General features: G+C 57.8%; 3 protein-coding genes across 3 annotated transcripts; 1 reads left to right on the top strand and 2 right to left on the bottom strand.

The window, feature by feature from the left end:
• Window positions 1-1404: 1404 nt before the first annotated feature.
• Window positions 1405-4026, bottom strand: LY79DRAFT_586351 (fungal-specific transcription factor domain-containing protein; the record flags this gene model as incomplete). The annotated part of the gene is given in 3 exon segments (XM_060560626.1): window positions 1405-2247; window positions 2262-3076; window positions 3135-4026. The coding sequence occupies 3 exon segments, from the start codon at window positions 4024-4026 to the stop codon at window positions 1405-1407; spliced, it is 2550 nt and encodes an 849-aa protein (XP_060420375.1).
• A 3961-nt stretch (window positions 4027-7987) lies between these two features.
• Window positions 7988-8728, top strand: LY79DRAFT_536093 (uncharacterized protein). Its single transcript, XM_060556562.1, has one exon. It carries the CDS (start codon window positions 8254-8256, stop codon window positions 8632-8634), a length of 381 nt encoding a protein of 126 aa, XP_060420374.1. The 5' UTR covers window positions 7988-8253; the 3' UTR covers window positions 8635-8728.
• Window positions 8729-14164: 5436 nt separating this feature from the next.
• Window positions 14165-14937, bottom strand: LY79DRAFT_151630 (uncharacterized protein). The gene has a single exon (XM_060551054.1). The coding sequence runs from the start codon at window positions 14850-14852 to the stop codon at window positions 14361-14363; it is 492 nt and encodes a 163-aa protein (XP_060420373.1). The 5' UTR covers window positions 14853-14937; the 3' UTR covers window positions 14165-14360.
• Window positions 14938-16770: the final 1833 nt, after the last annotated feature.

Here is a 16770-nt window from a genome sequence, read left to right as displayed (position 1 = left end):
TACCCGGTTTGTGTCTGCCCTTCTGCACGGCTAATCCCCCCCCTTCTCTTCGCGCTATCCGCCTTTCAACCTTTCCTGCTGCCACTATGAACTTTAGATCATGCCGGGCTCTGCATCGCTGCCCTTTTCTGCCCATACCCCCCCTGCACTCGTCCATCCTCAAAACGCATGCGGGCAAGCAGCAAGCAGGCTAATTTGACTGCCTTGGTGTGTCGCATATCAGATGCTACATACAAAGCGGCCGGCATTCCAGCATCTGGGCTTGGCTCGGCCTGGTGGAGCCGAGACCGCAAGGCATCGTGAAGAGGATAGGAGCCGGGGGAGGGGGGGGAAGTGATGTGCAGCCTCTCTGGCGGACGGAGAGAAAACTGGCCGACTCCCAAGTCGATCCCGGCCCTTCGTTGCCAGGTCGGGACGATCTAAACCCCCAATATATCTCACGAGACCAACCTCCATCTCCCCAAAGGGCCGGGCGGGTCCAGCTTCGCCTGCTTACGCAACCACCCGGCCCCAAAACAAAGTGAATGACACGCTGAAGGGAGGGCCCATTGGGATCCTCTGGCTGTGGGTGAATTCTGAGTGATGATGCGCCGTCGCCGTATGCCGCGTGCGCCCTGGCCGTTCTCGGTACGCAACTGCAGGGACCAAGTCGGAAACGAAGGCGGTCGGCGGAGCACGCCACCGGCGTCGGCCATCGAGCCCCCCCCCCCCCCCCCCCCCTCGTCCCTCGTCCCTCGTGCCTCTCAGGCGTGTTTTTGACTCTGAACTGCTTGACGGACATGACATCCGTGTCGGCCCGAGGCCTGGTGTTAGCCGGGCCACACTTACATGCGACAATGAGATGGATGCGTTGGACAAGTCAATGTTTTGTTTGGGTGACGGATAGTATTTCTCTTGATTCTCATTACCTCCCCATCCTATTTTTCCTCCCTTCGCAAACAATCGTGCCATCTCATAATGCCGTATTTGCAGGAGCTAGTCTCCCTTTCCCTTCAGTGTTTCCCAGATCGTCGTCCATCATGATGCAACAGTCCATCCAAGGGCATTATATCCCGTTTCATCCCAGTAGACCCCCCCTCCCCTGCCCATATTACTCCTTGCCGTCAGTATGCAGTTTTGTAGTAGTTGCTATTGTACAGTTACAGATGGATCCTTCTCGTAGGCACCCGTCTCATCAATCGTGACCAAGCCCAGCTTGCCGCCGTGCAAAGAAAAGAAAAAAGCCCACAAAGACAATAAAAACATTTGCCCAGTCCGACCGCTGTTGCGCGTGACTCGCGCGCTTCCGAGTTCCAATATGAATGCATCTATTCCCCCACCTTGTCCACGACTCCCCCCCTCCCGCCCCTTTACAGGTCTTATGAGAGCTGAGGGGGCGACAACGGGGCTTCGCTTGCTCTCTCTTCAAAACATGATCCACTCCACTTCCACTCCGGGCCCGCCAATGCACCTGGTCCAGTTGAACGGGCCTCGTCGCATGGCCTCGAGCTTGACAGCCGCAGGGCTTCGGGGCTCGTTGTCCTTCCACTCGCCGGCCCAGAGGCGCTCGAGCACGTCGAGGGCGGCAAGGTTGTTCATGTAGCCCGAGCGGGCCATGATGTCACGGCACTTGCTCCGCACAATGTTCTGCTGCAGCTCGTTGACGCACTCGCTACCCGCGACGAACAGCGGCCACAGCAGGAACTTCTCCGCCTGGCTGCCGGCCTCCAGGCTCGTGGCGTAGTAGACGACCTGGGAGACCAGGTTCTGGAAGTTGCTGTGCGTCGACGGGACGTTGGGCGATGCCAGGCGCTCCGTGTACAGCAGCGCCGCGTAGCGGAACGCCTCCGACAGCGAACCGAGGTCCCGGACCTGCGCCGGGGTGGCCGGCGAGGGGAGCGATGCGTGAGTCCGCGCCGAGTCGAACTCCCAGCTCTGGAGCGCGAGGCGGGCCTCCTTCCACTCCCTCCAGAAGTTGTTGCGGTGGTCGTCGTACGTCGCCGAGGAGCAGAGAGACGACGAGACGAACTCGTCGTCGTCGAGGACCGAGCCGAAGCCGTTGCCGTCGAAACGATGGCTGGATAGGCCGTACATGTCACCCATCTGCTGATGGTGTTGCTGCTTTTGCTGAACGCCGTTGAGGTTCCCCTTGTAGGCGTGGCCCAGGGGCGAGCCGAGCGGCGACTGAGAGCGAGAAGTGCTGTTGGCGAGGTTCTGAACCGGGCGGTGCTGGGATAGTAGGTTGAGCCTGCCGAGCTTGCTGATGGTCTTGAAGAGCTCACGGTCGCATCCCACCAGGTTTTCGGCCCCGGGGGCAGGAGCTGGGCGTCCGGCATGACGCCGTGGAAGGTCGAGTTGAGCTGGGTCTCGCGGTCGTTGATGCTGGCCGAGATGGCGTCGAAGTAGGTAAAGATGGCCTCCATCCACGCCGAGTCGCGGGACGGCGCCATGTTCTGGGCCCGCCGCATGGAGAGGATCTTCTTGACGCCGGCGAACTGGGTGTGGAACTTGGCAATACCCGACTCCACCATGCGGTAGTGGCAGAGGAGCAGGATAGTTGCCAGGACCGAGTCGTGGCTGGACTTGGCCGGGTCGTTGAGTTGCTGGTTGAGCAGGTGGACCGCGAGGTTCCGGTGTTGGTACTCCTCCGAGAGGGACTGGTCGTCGGACTGGCCGTCCGCCAGCGACTCGGACGTCGACTTCTCGGCCTTGAGCTTCTCCGAGAGTTCGCGGGTGTCTTGGCCCAGGCTGAGCCTGCGCTTCATCCGCAGGTTGCACGCCGACAGGGCGCAGATGGCGTGCTGCAGGCTACGGCTGCTCGCGGCCAGGTGGAGGATGTGCTCCCGGTACGGGTTGCCTGGCCCGTCCATGAAGACCATGGATGGGCACATGATGTTCTTGTAGTAGTCCATGAAAAAGGGCATCTTGGCGATGAGGTCCGAGTTGACGTGGACGGCCTGGGGCTCAAACATGGTGGGCCACTGGGCCGAGGCCTGGTGGTCGGAGTGGCGCGGCGACATCTCCTCCGGAGGGGGCGAGGTCCAAACATGGCTGTTGGAGTTGCAGCTGGTGCTATACGCATCCATCTCGGGAATGCCTAAAGCCATCACGTCAGCGAGTCTGATCCTACAGCAGAGCCGGGCAGGACGTCTCACTCAGTGTGTCACACTCCCGCATCAGTTTCTGGCTCAAGTGGCTTTCGAAGTTGTCCATGTGCGACGTGAGGCTCGAGCTGTGGTCTGACGGTGCGTACACGAGGCTCGGGCACGACGTAGGTACTCCTCTCTGATTAATGAGGATAGCCGAGATAGGGCTCTGGGGCACCGGCGAGCCGTGGGTGCTGTAGCCGTCGTACATGACGTTGGGGCTGTGAAGGAAAGGGATGTCGTCTCTCGAGTACGAGTGGCTCATGGGCGATAGGTAGTCGGTGTCGCTGACGGAGTCAAGGGAAGAAGACAGAGCCCCTGTGATGGGGATAGGGCCCAGGTGAGCCCCCAGCTTCCGGTAGTTGGGCCCATCGTTCGAGTACGAGATGGCACCCCAGTGTCCCGTCGTCATGGACGGGGCATGCTCGGGATGTGACATGGAAAGCATGTCGTAATTGGGAGCGAAGGGCGTCGTGGGCGTCGACACAATGTGATCCGGCGAGAACCTGGCCTCGTCGCGCGACCCCCTCCTAGACACGTCGTCCCATGTTGCGGTGGTGGCTATCGAGTTTGTGCGGGGACGCGCGGGCGACTTCTTTGCGACTCCGGCAACGGGGGGCGCTTTCGCAATGGGCAGAGACAGGCCGCGCAGCTTGCCTCTGCTGGCAACACCAACTCCCCAGGTCAGCTGTGTCTTGTAGCCGGAGCACTCATTGCCGATCTCGAGACATTGCGAGCAGTAGGGCCGTCTGCGATCACACTTGACGTTTCTCTTGGAGCAGGTAAAGCAGTCATCAGCGGCACCACCTGCGGCAGCGCGTCTTCTCCGCTTCCGCACGGAGGCGGCGGCAGCCGCGTCCTTGGCCTGAGCGGACTGTTGTTGGGTTATAGGAGCAGTCATTTTCTGTCTTGTTCAAGTCGAGAGCCTGGTTGGGAGTGCGAGGTGCGTGTAGCACATGTGCGAGACCGGCTGCTGGTCAGGGAAGAGGCGGGACGGTCTAGGCGTCAAGCAACACGCAGTCCGGGTGTGATGTGGATAGTGGAATGATGGTATTATTGGGAAGATGGTATGCCACCGCGGGTAAATAAGCAGAAGATGGAAGCGACAGAATAGGTTTAAGAGGCACAATGCGAGTATCTCAAGTGTGGCGAGCCTCGGGGAGCAGGAGTGTATAAATGGATAAGACGTGGTGAGCGTGCTCGCTGGCAACGAACTGGTTGCATGGATGAGAGATTGGCTAGAGATATACAAGCAGCGAACATGGATCATGGACCTCACCAAGCAACCCGTCCGGGAGAGGGAAGCGGGTATTGCACGAGCAGTGTGGAAGTACATCATGGGCGGTCGACGGGGGGTAGGAGGCAACGTGAGTAGGGGAGAGCATCGACGGGGGTGGAGGGGGAGGAAGAAGCAGGAGTAGAGGATGCGCCGGAGGAGTGCACAGCACAGTAAGAGAGACCGGGGGCGGCGACGTCGACCGAAGCAGAGAAACCTACGTGGAGGCGAGCCGGGTTGTGTGGGTGTGCGAGGAAGGAAAAGCAATTGGGGTGTGTACCTCGTCTCTGGCCCCCGGCCGTTCTCTCGATCTTAGTGGCCGCGGGGAACTGAGGGCCTGGGAGTCACAACCACTATAGTAAGAGTGCTACCGAGGGCAGGACAGGAGCGAGTGAGTGGGAAGAGACAGCGAGTGGCAGGAAGAAGATGAGAAGATCAACGGGTCCGTTGCCTTAGTCTGAAGAGCAGGGGAATGCCCAGCATGAGAGGGAGCCCCCCCCCCCCCCCCCATGTTATTGCAGGTACTTCGTACTCCGTACACAGCCCAGGGATTTTAGGTTGTTATGGTCAAGATGTGTGGACGGACGACGTGACAGGGGTGCCCTTGTCGTCCGGTCTTTGGAGGGGGGTTGCATGCTGCAGGCTTCTATCCTTCCCTTTCCTTTCCCTCCTCCCCCTCTCCCCAATCCAAAGTGGGAATAGACACGGATGAATGACTTTGGCTGTCACTGCATCTAGGTTAATGATGTTGGGGAATGGGAGAGAGAGTGTGCGGAGAAATGACAGGATCAAGGCCTCTCTCTCTCTCTCTCTTTCTCTCTCTATCTCTCTCCAAGAAGACGGTGAAGAGTCGAGTTGGAGAAGTGTGGCGCTTGGGGGAAGTCTTCTTCGCGTCTTGTTCGACCGAATGCGTCCCGGTTCCATATAAGCAATGTCTGGTATCCGCCGTTGAGACACCTTGGAAAAGTATTATCGTCATGATCGATGACATACTATGAAAGATGGTTTAACCCGGTCGTTTTGCAAAGGAACCTGTAGCACGGGAGGCCAGCAAGATAAGCCGTGATAGAGGAATGCGGGTGGGGGTACTCCGTAGAGGAGACGAGACAGAGAATGATCAATGCACCGCACCAGTCAGGACAGGCACGCAAGCAAGCAGACGAGGGATAAGACGTCCACTTCGGCGGCGCTTACGACCCCTGCTGCGAGGTATCCGGCCCTAACAATCCGTATTCGTCGGTACCTGAAGACGTTGGCAGCCCACGCACGAGCGAGCCGGCCTCTCCCGTCTGGCGTATCCGGCCGAGGGATATCGGACAAGGCGAGACATTGGCAGTCGATCCCTCCGGAAATAGCATTCCTGGTAAACGACTTTTCAGGATTCCCATTTGCCAGCCGGCCCAGCCTCTGCTGTCGAGGCTTATGTTGTCATGCCTCGCAGCCTTTCCTCACTCGTAAGCTCTGCTGAGACACGCAATCGAGGCGAGACGAGACGAGACAGCCTTCGTTCGGCGGCCTGTCAGTGACAGTAGCACAATCAATCAATCACTCGAGTGGGTGAGAGCCTCCCAAACGGATGGTCTGCACTCCAGACCAATGTATCCGGGCCTGCTGCGTCTAGCCTCAACCTAGCTCAGGTCCTTTTGCAAACCCACCACAAACCCACTCTGCTGCTCGCTGGTTTGGGCCCCTGCTAGCGACTCGATGCGATGCAATGCTGTTGCATCTGCCGCGCTACAGGGCATGGCTGCTGGACAAGGTTGGGTATGCAAGGACAACGACTGCGACGAGGGGCGGAGACGGCCGCCGAGGTTCGGGGTGATTGGCAGCTAACGCCCTAGCCAGCTAGCTTGCGTGCTTCTTCTGCATCCAGAACCTCGACAGGCGCCCGTGAAGAACGGCGTGGCTGTGGGCAACTAACTTTCGACCTCCTGCAGGCAGGGAACCAGGCGCCACGAGCTAAAAACGACACGGACGATTGTCGTCGGGTGGCTTGTGAGGCTGGGACGGTACTCAAAGCTTGACCTACCATGACGAACCCAGGCAGACCGAGGCAATGCCCTCTTGTCGACACCATACCCATGGTAGTAGTATTGCAGGTGTTATCGTCGGCCGGCAAACGAAAAGAACAAGGAAATAGAGTACCGAAGTTGATTGTTTGGATGAACAGGCGGCCCCTCCGTCGATGCCATCCCGACTAATCACCCCGTCAGCCCGTCAAGCAGCGTGCTGTGCAGTGTGTGCCCAATGAAAGGCCCACCGTCCGGGCCATCGTCGCTCAGATGATGAGAGAAGCCAGTGGGCGCGTGGGGTTCGAGATTGTGTCTTTGAGTTGGCCCTTGACAAGATTGCAGTGGCTCGCTCAGGGTGGGGGAAGAGGCGCCGTCCGGGAATAGAGCGAAACGCAAGTGAGAAAAGAAGGGAAATGCATGTGACAGAAACAGGCGCTGGAACGACGCGCTGATGCTGGTAGTCCCTCTCCGTGTCGGGGGCGGGGGAACCTGAAGAAAGCGTGATTGCATGGGCGAAGGACATGTCGGCCACCATCTAAGGTACGCAACAGCGGGGGGCACCCGCGTCATGTTGCCAGGCAGATATCTTACGCCAGCTGTTTAGCATCCCCATCTCTCCGACCTGAGCGAGAGGGCTAGGTAGTGTGAATGTTTGTGTGTCGGCCGTCGGCAGGCTTGGGCTCGAGCCGAGCTGACCGGGATGATGACAGACGGGGGGTGGTTCATCCGTCATCAGCCTGCCCGCCTAGCACTGACCCGTTGAAAAGCGTATCCGTAATGTAACGGTAGGAGGACAAGGCAGAGAGGGAGGGAGGCGGAGCTGGACGAAGATCAGAATCGCTCCGTCGCGGTCGTTGGGCGCCGAGGTTCACCCGTCATGCAAAGCAAGGCCACACCAGCATCAAGCGTGTGGGTTTCGGTTGTAGTATTCAGGTTTTCTGTTCCTGATTTCCAAGCAGATGCAAGACGCCCGAGCCACATAGTGCCAGGTGCGAGATGTAGGTGCCGCGGCAGACAGCAGTCAGTGGCCTGACTGGGAAATATTGGCGTGGCGTGGTCGTGTCGTGTGGTTGGGGGGTGTGCTGGTGGAGCGGGCGATGCATCCAGTTTGCGTGTGTCTAATATCCGTGGTATATTCGTGCACAGTTCGTACATGATATTCGATATCGCTTCCCTACCTATATCAGCGGCGGCTGTTTAGCAAGAGACTTCGTTATCTTTAGCCCATGAACCCTGTCCGCCGAAGCGCTCACACCGACTACCTACCCAAGCAAAGGAGGGCGACGGACGGAGCAGGGTCTCCATAGCTCAACCAACATCATAGCGGTCTGCTGGTTGACGGGCAGTGGAGCGGGGCACGGCAGTAGGGCGGCGGCGTTCGGGGTTTGGCTGGTCGAGTCTGTCCGAGAACGCGGTTGCCGAAGAAGAATGCGAGCATCGTCGTTAAGCTAGGTAGGTAGGTAACAGAGGCTTGGTCGTCTTCTCCGATGCAACACGGCCAAGACCAAAGGTGCTACATACCCAATGCAAGGCAAGACATAGTGAGATAGGTGCGGTGTATCGGATGCAAGGCGGACGGGGAGAGAGGGGAAGGAAGGGGAGAGGGAGGGAGGGGCGGGATGCAGGAGCGCTCGACTCCGTCCCGGCCGCACTGGAGAATTTGTGCCGGTACTCGAGGAAATGACACAGCCAGGGGAGCTCCTGCTTCTACTTCTGCTTCTGCTCCTGCCTCTGCTCCTGCTTCTGCTCCTGCCTCCTTTGCCTCCTGTGCCTCCTGCTTCTTGCCAGAGGTAAGGTAGGAAGGAGGGGGTACCCCGTGGCACAGACACAGGCAGGAGGCATGGCAATGGCAGTTGCTGCGTCCCTCTCGTTGAATATCTTGGTAGAGAGACGCACATTGGGTTTCATTGTGTGCAACCACCACCACCACCGCCGCCCCCTTCCGCTCTTCAATACCCTCCCTCCCTGTCCCTTTGCTGCATCGATTCCCTTCGGCAGCCACAGCCCACGCCGCCTGTCCCCGAGGCCGTGCCGCAACATCACACACCTCATCACACTGGATCACTCGGACCTTCTCTCCCACCCCCCAGCGCCAGGGCTTCATTCATCTCTTTTAGCAATGCGGTACTACAGAAGGTCAGACTATGGCCGCCATCGAAGGCTTGGCCTGCCCTTACGCTTGTTGCTTTTTAGGCTAGTCGCACCGTGGCGCTGCGCCTAGAACACCACCGTATGTGTGTGTGTATCATTGCACGACAGTTACAGCGCCTCGCAGCCTCTGCCCAGTCGCACAGAACGGGCGGCGCTTTTGCAGGACCTTCCATGCAGACTTCGACGCGCCTTCTGCCGTCGCATAACCTGCTAACTTGAATCTGGAGGCTAACCACCTTCGATGGAGGTGGCTTGCAGTTCCAATCCAGGTGCTTGTTCAGGAAGGAGGGGTGCCGCCTTCAGGCACACACACACGCACACACACACACACACACACACACACTATCACGACCGCTCCCACACCACCATCACCGTCCGTACCTGCCTTCTGGGCTTGCTTGGCCGGCGGCTTCCTTCGGTATAAGGCAATGGCACTGGAAATGAAAGATGAAAGAAGGTGGGACAAGAAATTAGCGACGACGCGCATCCTATCTATCCTACCTTCCTGACGTTCTGGAAGCCTTGGGGGTAAGCCTCGCTCACTCATACGTACTGTTGGCGGTGCACTGCACTGGTCGCATCCTAGCGCCCTCCCACGAACCGGCATACAGTACAACATCTAGCCAGATTGACTGCCGAGCAACTAGTTGTACGGATGTGATGCCAACTTACATCCGTCAACCAGACTGCCGAGACATGCTAGACTGTGGTGCTTTGGCCTCAACCCGCGCCGTCTTTCTCCCCCCACCCGGTCAACCTCGCTTGCGTGCCTGATGACATCTGCCTGCAGCCGACTTGAGCTATCAGACTACATCAGCGTTGCAAGCACATCGTCGCGGTAGTATGGCTCGAACTAGTAGCCATAGTCCGTCCCGGTATCATTGTCCCTGCGCAGGCCTCGGCAATCCGACAATAGCGTTTGCCAACTCTTCGCTTCGCTGAGAACCGACCGACCGACTGCCCGCCTTGGTTCTCCCTGCCTTATCTACATATTCTATTCCCTGGAGTCGAGTAGCAAAGGCGCCCGTTTCGAGTACACAGATACATACCGGATGCATATTTGTGCTTCAAATCATGCAGGAGTAGCGCAAGTATCGTGGTTTCATGGATGAACCCCCTCCCCCTAGCTTCTTGTCAGGAAACCAAGAAGCTTACACGTCGATGCCGGTTGACGTTGTGGTAACCTTCGGAGTTAAGAGTACGCACCTGCCAGTTCGCCCTCCCTTGGAATCTAACGTCGTCAACAACACGAACCAGTATGACGCATGTCCATCAATCGGGCCTTGGAGAATCAGGGGTGGTCAATTTTAGACCAGGCGTCAGCCGCCAGCCGGCCACGGGGACAATGGAGCGACGGGATCGTCAACATGGTGCTAGCCGGAGGTCGCCAGGACACCTTTTCCTGGCGCCGGCCGTTTCCCACCCTTCAAATGCGTTTTCTCTGCTTGCTTTACAACTCTGATGCCCAACCTGCTTCCGAGACTCTCGTCAAAGCCCACGTCGGAGCCGGCCGATGACTCTTGAGTTCCCGCAACCCCTGAACGCCGGTATTAATCGGTGGCCTGAGCATCGGGGGCCAAACTCCCATGTTCCTGGTGCTCCGAGGGTTGTAAATCATTGGTTCGGTCCAAATCCGCTCGCCTTGACGCACTCGGACCAATAGCAAAGCTCGGATGTGTCGATGCCTCTTCAGCCCACCAGCACAGCTCAATTACATCGACCGAGTCAGAAAAGAGGAGCCTTCGAAGAGGCTCGGGTTTTTCTTTTCCTTCTGTTTTCCGACGAGCGCAAAGCTTTTTCGCCAAGACAATATCCCACTATCCTGAAAATACATGCAGCCCGCGATTCATGACGATACCTGCGAATCGCGATACCCCCATAGACGACGAACCTCGGCTTCTCACTCATGCCCCTGCATGGATCATACCGGATTATCGGACAAGCTCCAGGAATAGCAGATTGATGCCGGAGTAGTTCTCGGAAAGGGCAACGAGAAAGCGACCTCGTTATTCTGCAGTGCCGTTAATCAACTACCGCGAGACTGGGGCTGTGTGACGTGACCGGACGCCGGCAGAAGCGTATTCAGGCGTATAGTTGACGTGCATTCGTATTCATCGTGAGTCAAGCGCGCAGCGGACAGGAACCGCGTACAGCGAACCAAGAACCAGTACGAAGCGCGGACGACTTCCTACCAGACCCCGCAAGCCATTTTGACATCCTTGACATCGTATCCAAATCGCCGCCGTCCGTCGTACATGGTTCACGATTCTTGGACGTCATCTAGGACCGCGACGTCGTCGATGGTAAAGGCCCGCTAGCTTCCTCCGTGCTACACTCACATATTGACAGCCACACACACACACACACACACACACACACACACACACAGACACACACACACACACACACACACACACACACACACACACACACACACACACACACACACACAGACACACACACACACACAGACACACACCAACGAGAAGCGACACCTACACATTCTGCCTAGCGTCAGGATGCAGTCCGGTGCGCTAGAAGGTAGAAGGACTGAGGAAGCATGCACAGAAGCTCCGACAACGCCATTTTCGTGTTCAGGGGTGGTGTCTAATGTCTAAGCCTCGCTCGATGCAAAAAGTCCTTGAGAGCCTGTTAGCGCCGCCGGCCCACACACCCCGTTGACGAGTTAAATTCGACTTTGCCATCTTTAAGTGCTACCCTCCCTCCCGCCATCCATCAACGCAGCGCCGCACGAACTCCTCTGGTCCTGACTGACCAACCAGTCGAGAGAACGAACCTGTTCGAGTTTGGCTCACTGCCGTCATCTTCCTCCTCACTCAATCAGTAACCCCCCACCCCCCAACCTTTGGTAACGGAATGGTTAGCTATCTGTGTTGGTCATCAAATGGTCGACTGAGATAGGCAGAGAGCCCCCTCGCTCCGTCTTCCATCCGCACCTCCACCCACCTCCCACCAATCCCACACCATCCCTGATGCTGGTTCAACTCTATCAGACCTTGACAACGCGATTGGCCACAGGTTACTGTGATTGCCAACAACATTCTCTGCCCTTCCCATCCCATGCATCCTGTTGGACGCTCGTGCCAGCGGTGATGGGCATGCCTCTCCATGTAGTCAGTACACAGGGTCCGGATCGCTACCGTGAGTGTTGGCCACTGGCGGCTTGATGATCTTCGTCCACCGACCATAAGTCATTCGCTGGATGATAGGATTGGGGCCTGGACTATTCACGCAGTCCTCCCAAATCTCATGTGAGAATGAGCCCACCGCCACTTGGTGCGAATCCCCAGAACCCCCTTCCCCGATTTCGCGCTAGGCTGATCGGTGAGGATGGGCGGAAGGATGACCCCCAAACCATGTCTCCCGCCTGGCCGCCCCGTTCGTCCCTCCGCCTCTACACTATTCGGTCTGACGCAGTTGCGTTTGTCAAGGCACTGTGAAAGAACGCGATGAACGTCACCCGTGCGTCGACAGCGTCCTGTGCCGCTGATGGCACATGTTACACATGTCTGTGCTGCTCATCCCGCTGCGACGACGGTGTGCCAGCTGGCTGGCTGGCTCCTGGCTGGAACCCCTGTTTAATATCAATCCCTGTACTCTCCGAACCGCCTATTTTTTTCTTTATCCAATTCTCTATCCATCTACAATTCGAATCTAGCCATACCACCGACTGGGTCTGGACATACCTGCTGCCATCCCTGTTCGGAAATTTGCTATAGCCCTGATACCGGAGATATGCCAACATGCGGCCGTGGATGGAAAAAGGAGACCAATGACTGCACTTTCTGTCACTTGGACGCAATCCCCCTTTCCTTTTCTCTCTCTCTCTCTCTCTCTCTCTCTCTCTCTCTCTCTCTTACAGATGTTATGATCGTCCCTCATCGGACCTTGCCCATGCCGTCTCGTCGAATCGGCTCACCTCAAGCGTCAGAGGGGTACTCGAATGATGCCGCTGTCTCATTGGCGCTGCAACGTTGCAATCTCGATCTCGACGCAGACAAGCGTGTGACCCCTACGCCAGCTAGCGCATGACAAACGCCCAACGACCGCCTCCAATGGAATCGGTTCAAAGCTGACGGGTGGGGCAAGCTTCACGAAGAAAAGGGTCTGCTCATCGACCGTCAGTGAAGGGGCATACCTATCTATACACCTGTATTTACACGTCCCTCGGTTGCCTGGCTCGGAGACTGGGGCCTGGAGTCCCTTGCCTGTCAGCGTGGGTTGGTGGCGATAACTTCCCTCGCCGTCTGTACTTTGAGTCGGGCGAGCTGATTCGTTTGGATATACGAATTAGTCCGTCATGACTCTCCGGCTCCAGGGGCTGACAATGCGCTGCAGTAGGCTCTTGACGGAAAACCTACGCCACAAGAGCCTCAGCAACTCTATACACTACACATGCAGCATCCCTTATGTGCCAAACTGTCATCAAGGGGACTTGTATGGTGTATTGAAGCGCACAAGAGTCCCGGTGAGTCATCTCAACAAGCTATGGTGGATTGTGAACACCCACGGTAGATTCGCCATCAACCAAGGCGACAAAACATGGCATCCGCATGCGTAAGATCGACCGTCTACGCGAGCTTACTTACATGCTGGGTGATCATCGTGCCGCCCGCTCACCCATTCGGACATCAACACCGAGGATTCAGAAAGCGGGACTCGAGATCGGAGTCTGGCCCCTAACGATCAATTAAGCTCGTCGCGTGCTCTCGTTGACTCGTGCCTTTCCCCGCAAACTGAGCGATCGGGTGCGTTTCGTGGCCACTGCTTTTACCCCTCTTACCCAGCTTAAGCACGAGGGTAGCTGGCCCACGATACCGACAGCGAGGGACTCTCTTGGGATTTGGCAAGGAACGCGGAACGCCATTACGAGAGACAAACCTCGATATTGCTAATGCCAAAGCCGCAAGCGAGGCTTCTCCGCAAGATCCGCACGGAGGGGGGGGGGGGATCTGACGGGCGTAGCCCCCCCTTCTGACCATACTGTGCGGCGGCTGAGGGAAGCGAGGAGGAGTATGTGGGCAAGGCCCTGATGCGGTTCTTTGACCGGTCTCCCCGCATTTCAACCCAAGATTTCACCAGAGCGGTCGGCAATGAATGAAATTCCCTTTTCTCAGCGGTTTGCCGGCTCAGGGCCGCGTTGAGATTGAGGGTTCGAGGAGGGGAAGGCAGGATGCCCTTCTAAGCTCTCGCGCTCGGTTAGCCTTTGCTAAACCACCATGGCATGGGACGCCCCCCTCTCGTTCCGCTTCCGCTTCCGCACCCTGCCCCCGTCTTGTGGCGTCTCAAACGTCTTCAAACAAAGATCGTGGCTGGGTCCCAGTGTCGATGAGGGATATAGCCACGAGCGGGTAGGAGTGCAGGCGGATGAGTGAGTGAACATGTGTACGCGCTATTTATGCCTTTTTCTCCAGGAATCTGTATGCAGAATCCGTGAACCCTTCAGCGCCTCCCGCGGACGGCTATTCCTCGAGAGATACGTCAGGCTCTGGATGCCGCGTCACCTCTCCCTCCCCCAGGCCTTGAGCTCTTTGCCTGATCGGGGCCGATGTACCACTACGTAGACGAGAGCTGGGATGCGGGGGTGTTTTCTCGATTGCGTCCTGAACCCCCGCTTGGCTTCCACAAAAGTTCCCAGCCCGCCCTGCCGCAGGCCCGCATCGGCACAGGGGTCGCGCAGGGCAGGGGGGGGGGACGCACATCATGGGGCTGGATAGTTGCTCGGATAGACTCAACCTGCGTGCTTGCCTATCGAGCCGTTGTTCACCGGCCTTTCTATTGTCCAGCAATCGTCCTAGGGTGAGGAGGTTTTCTTTTCGAGGGGTGGAGATGCGGACGGGGCCTTGTTTCGTGCCCTTTCAACTTCGTCAAGCAACGGTTCCATTGGTCTTGGCCTCTCTCTCTCTCTCTCTCTCTCTCTCTCGCTCTTGCTCTGCGGGCGGGAACCTCGGTTCTCTCCTCGCCGAGCCCGCGAGCCTCGACGGTACCAGGAGAAATGCATGTAACCCCACGCGGCGGTGTCCGGGTGCCTCCAATCCAGTGAGCGAGATTGGAGGGTCCCGATCCCCCTTTTCCGCCCTGGCCGCAGGTCCCTTCGAGTCTCAAGATCTGCCCCCTCCAGGCCTTCCTGAAGATGACGAGATCTTCGGCCTCTGACGCCGACGGGGACGCGCAGCACATGGGATGATGGGATACACATGGGGCGTGCACCACCCCGTCTACCTGAGGAAAGCTGGGCTGCCGATCAGCGATGCCCGTAACAGCCATTAGTACATCGGGCCTCCTTCATGTCGTGGCCCGTCGCCACACTTTCTTTTCGAGTCGATGGGAGGGGAGATGGGATTCCAGACCTCCAATCGCATACCGATGTTCGGGTACCTCGAACATCAGAACCAGAATCGCTTCGTGTGTCGATCCGCACCGGGCAGACTGCCGCGTCACAGATGCATGCAAGAATAGCATCCCCTGGCGTGTTCGCCCGTGTGAAGGTTAGGGGAGGGAGCAGACAACCGGTGCCAGAAGATGAAGGCGGAACATCGGGCACGACGCGCGCGGTTGGCGCCGTGGGGCCTCGCCATCCCAGCCTCTCGAGCCATGAAGAATCACAAGCAAAAAAGATAAAGAAGAAAACTGACAGGCGACAGGCACGATGCAGGCCAAGCTCTGCGAGTTGCGCTGGATGGGACCATACTTTTCGCATGTGTGGAAAGCCAAGTCTCGGCGGCCATGTTTAGATTAATCTGCAGGCTGTGCTGTATTGGCCCCAAAAATGAGTGTGGAAAAGAAAGGTAAGAAAAATCGTCATTACGACCTCGCAATCCTCGATTTCAATGGCGTTAATCACGCCTGTTCTCCGACCTTGATCGCACCCCCTGTTCCCTCGGAAGAGTTCGCTGCCCCTCCGGTATCTCAGAAGCAAGGACGAGATGACACGGACGACGAGCCAGCCCGGTTTTCCATTACCTGGTACCCTTTGGGCAGTTGATATGCCCAAGCGAGCAGGTCGGGCTTGTGCGTCCGTCGAGGACTCGCCTAGCATTATCGATGGGCCTTATAGATGGAGTCCCAGCACGGGGCGGCTCCCACGGGAACAACGAAAGAGGGGCGTGAACTGTGAGGACCCGGAGACTCGACACGCCCATGAAAGGATATCATGTAGCAGACAAACCCGCGGTCGCCTTGTGGGACGAAGACGGATCATCGGCGCCGGCCTGTCCCGTCTCACGATGAACCGTCACCGCCGTGGGGGTAGCGGGAGGGGGGGGGGGGGGGGATGGGGGATGGGGGATGGTTATCGTCGCGCGACGTTGCACGGCTGCCGGATCGATCCTCTGGGCCCCGAGGCGAACCGACGCCGGGGAGGGACATACGATACGCAGCTTTTGCATGACGATGGGTGTCCTGCCACTTTTGCCAGATATCTGTAGAAGACGCAACCCCCCGCCCCTCTTTCTTTTTTTCCCCCCTTCCTCGTTTGACGCCCCCGGATGCCGGCATAGGCACGCCCGTGTAGGACGATGCGTCAGGCCCAGGAGCGAGCGTGCGTGCGTGTGTCCTTCAGCATGCAGGGCGGTGCGGTGCCGCGTGCCTCGCCTTGGCCGGCCGCCTGCGATGCAACTCCGCGGCCGACGGACGGGGACGCCAGCAACTCGGCTCGCAGGCTCCCTTGCCTCTCTGGAGGCAGAACGGTCCTAGACAGCCCAGGGTCTGTGAAAGCTTCTTTTGCGGCTTCTTCTTCTTTTTTTTTTTTTTTTTTTTTTTGGCAGGGTGCTTGCGTAGTAATCGGTTGGTAATGGAATCCACAACCTATGCTGTATGTGTTTGTCGCTTCTTCTGCCATGTTCATGCAGTAGTGGAGAGAAGGCAGGACTACCGGACAGGCGAGCCCGTGGATTTGCAGGTACTCGGTAGTTGTACAGTATGCCAGCACAGAGTTCGATCAAGCAGCAGCAGCAGCAGCAACAGCAACTTCTCACGATAAATACCACCTCAGCACCGGCCCTCTGGTACGTTACGTATAACTATTAGTCTGGTTACTGATGCTCCCTACCACCTTACCGCCGTCCTGAATATATATACTCCGTGGTCATGCGCATCTGCGCATGTCTCCGGGTGTGGCCTGACCTACTTTGGCCTGTGACAATTAGCGAGAGGTGCAACAGAGGAGGAGATGGAGCAGCACATG

This window comes from Colletotrichum navitas (assembly GCF_030913465.1).
Source record: "Colletotrichum navitas strain CBS 125086 chromosome Unknown LY79scaffold_2, whole genome shotgun sequence".
Lineage (NCBI taxonomy): Eukaryota > Fungi > Ascomycota > Sordariomycetes > Glomerellales > Glomerellaceae > Colletotrichum > Colletotrichum navitas.
Note: the sequence above shows the minus strand (reverse complement) of the source record. Positions and strands in the feature narration are given on the sequence as shown.

Excerpts from the sequence above, each read along its gene's own strand:
- LY79DRAFT_151630 (XM_060551054.1), bottom strand. The coding sequence starts at position 14,852 with ATGGCTGTTACGGGCATCGCTGATCGGCAGCCCAGCTTTCCTCAGGTA.
- LY79DRAFT_536093 (XM_060556562.1), top strand. The coding sequence starts at position 8,254 with ATGGCAATGGCAGTTGCTGCGTCCCTCTCGTTGAATATCTTGGTAGAG.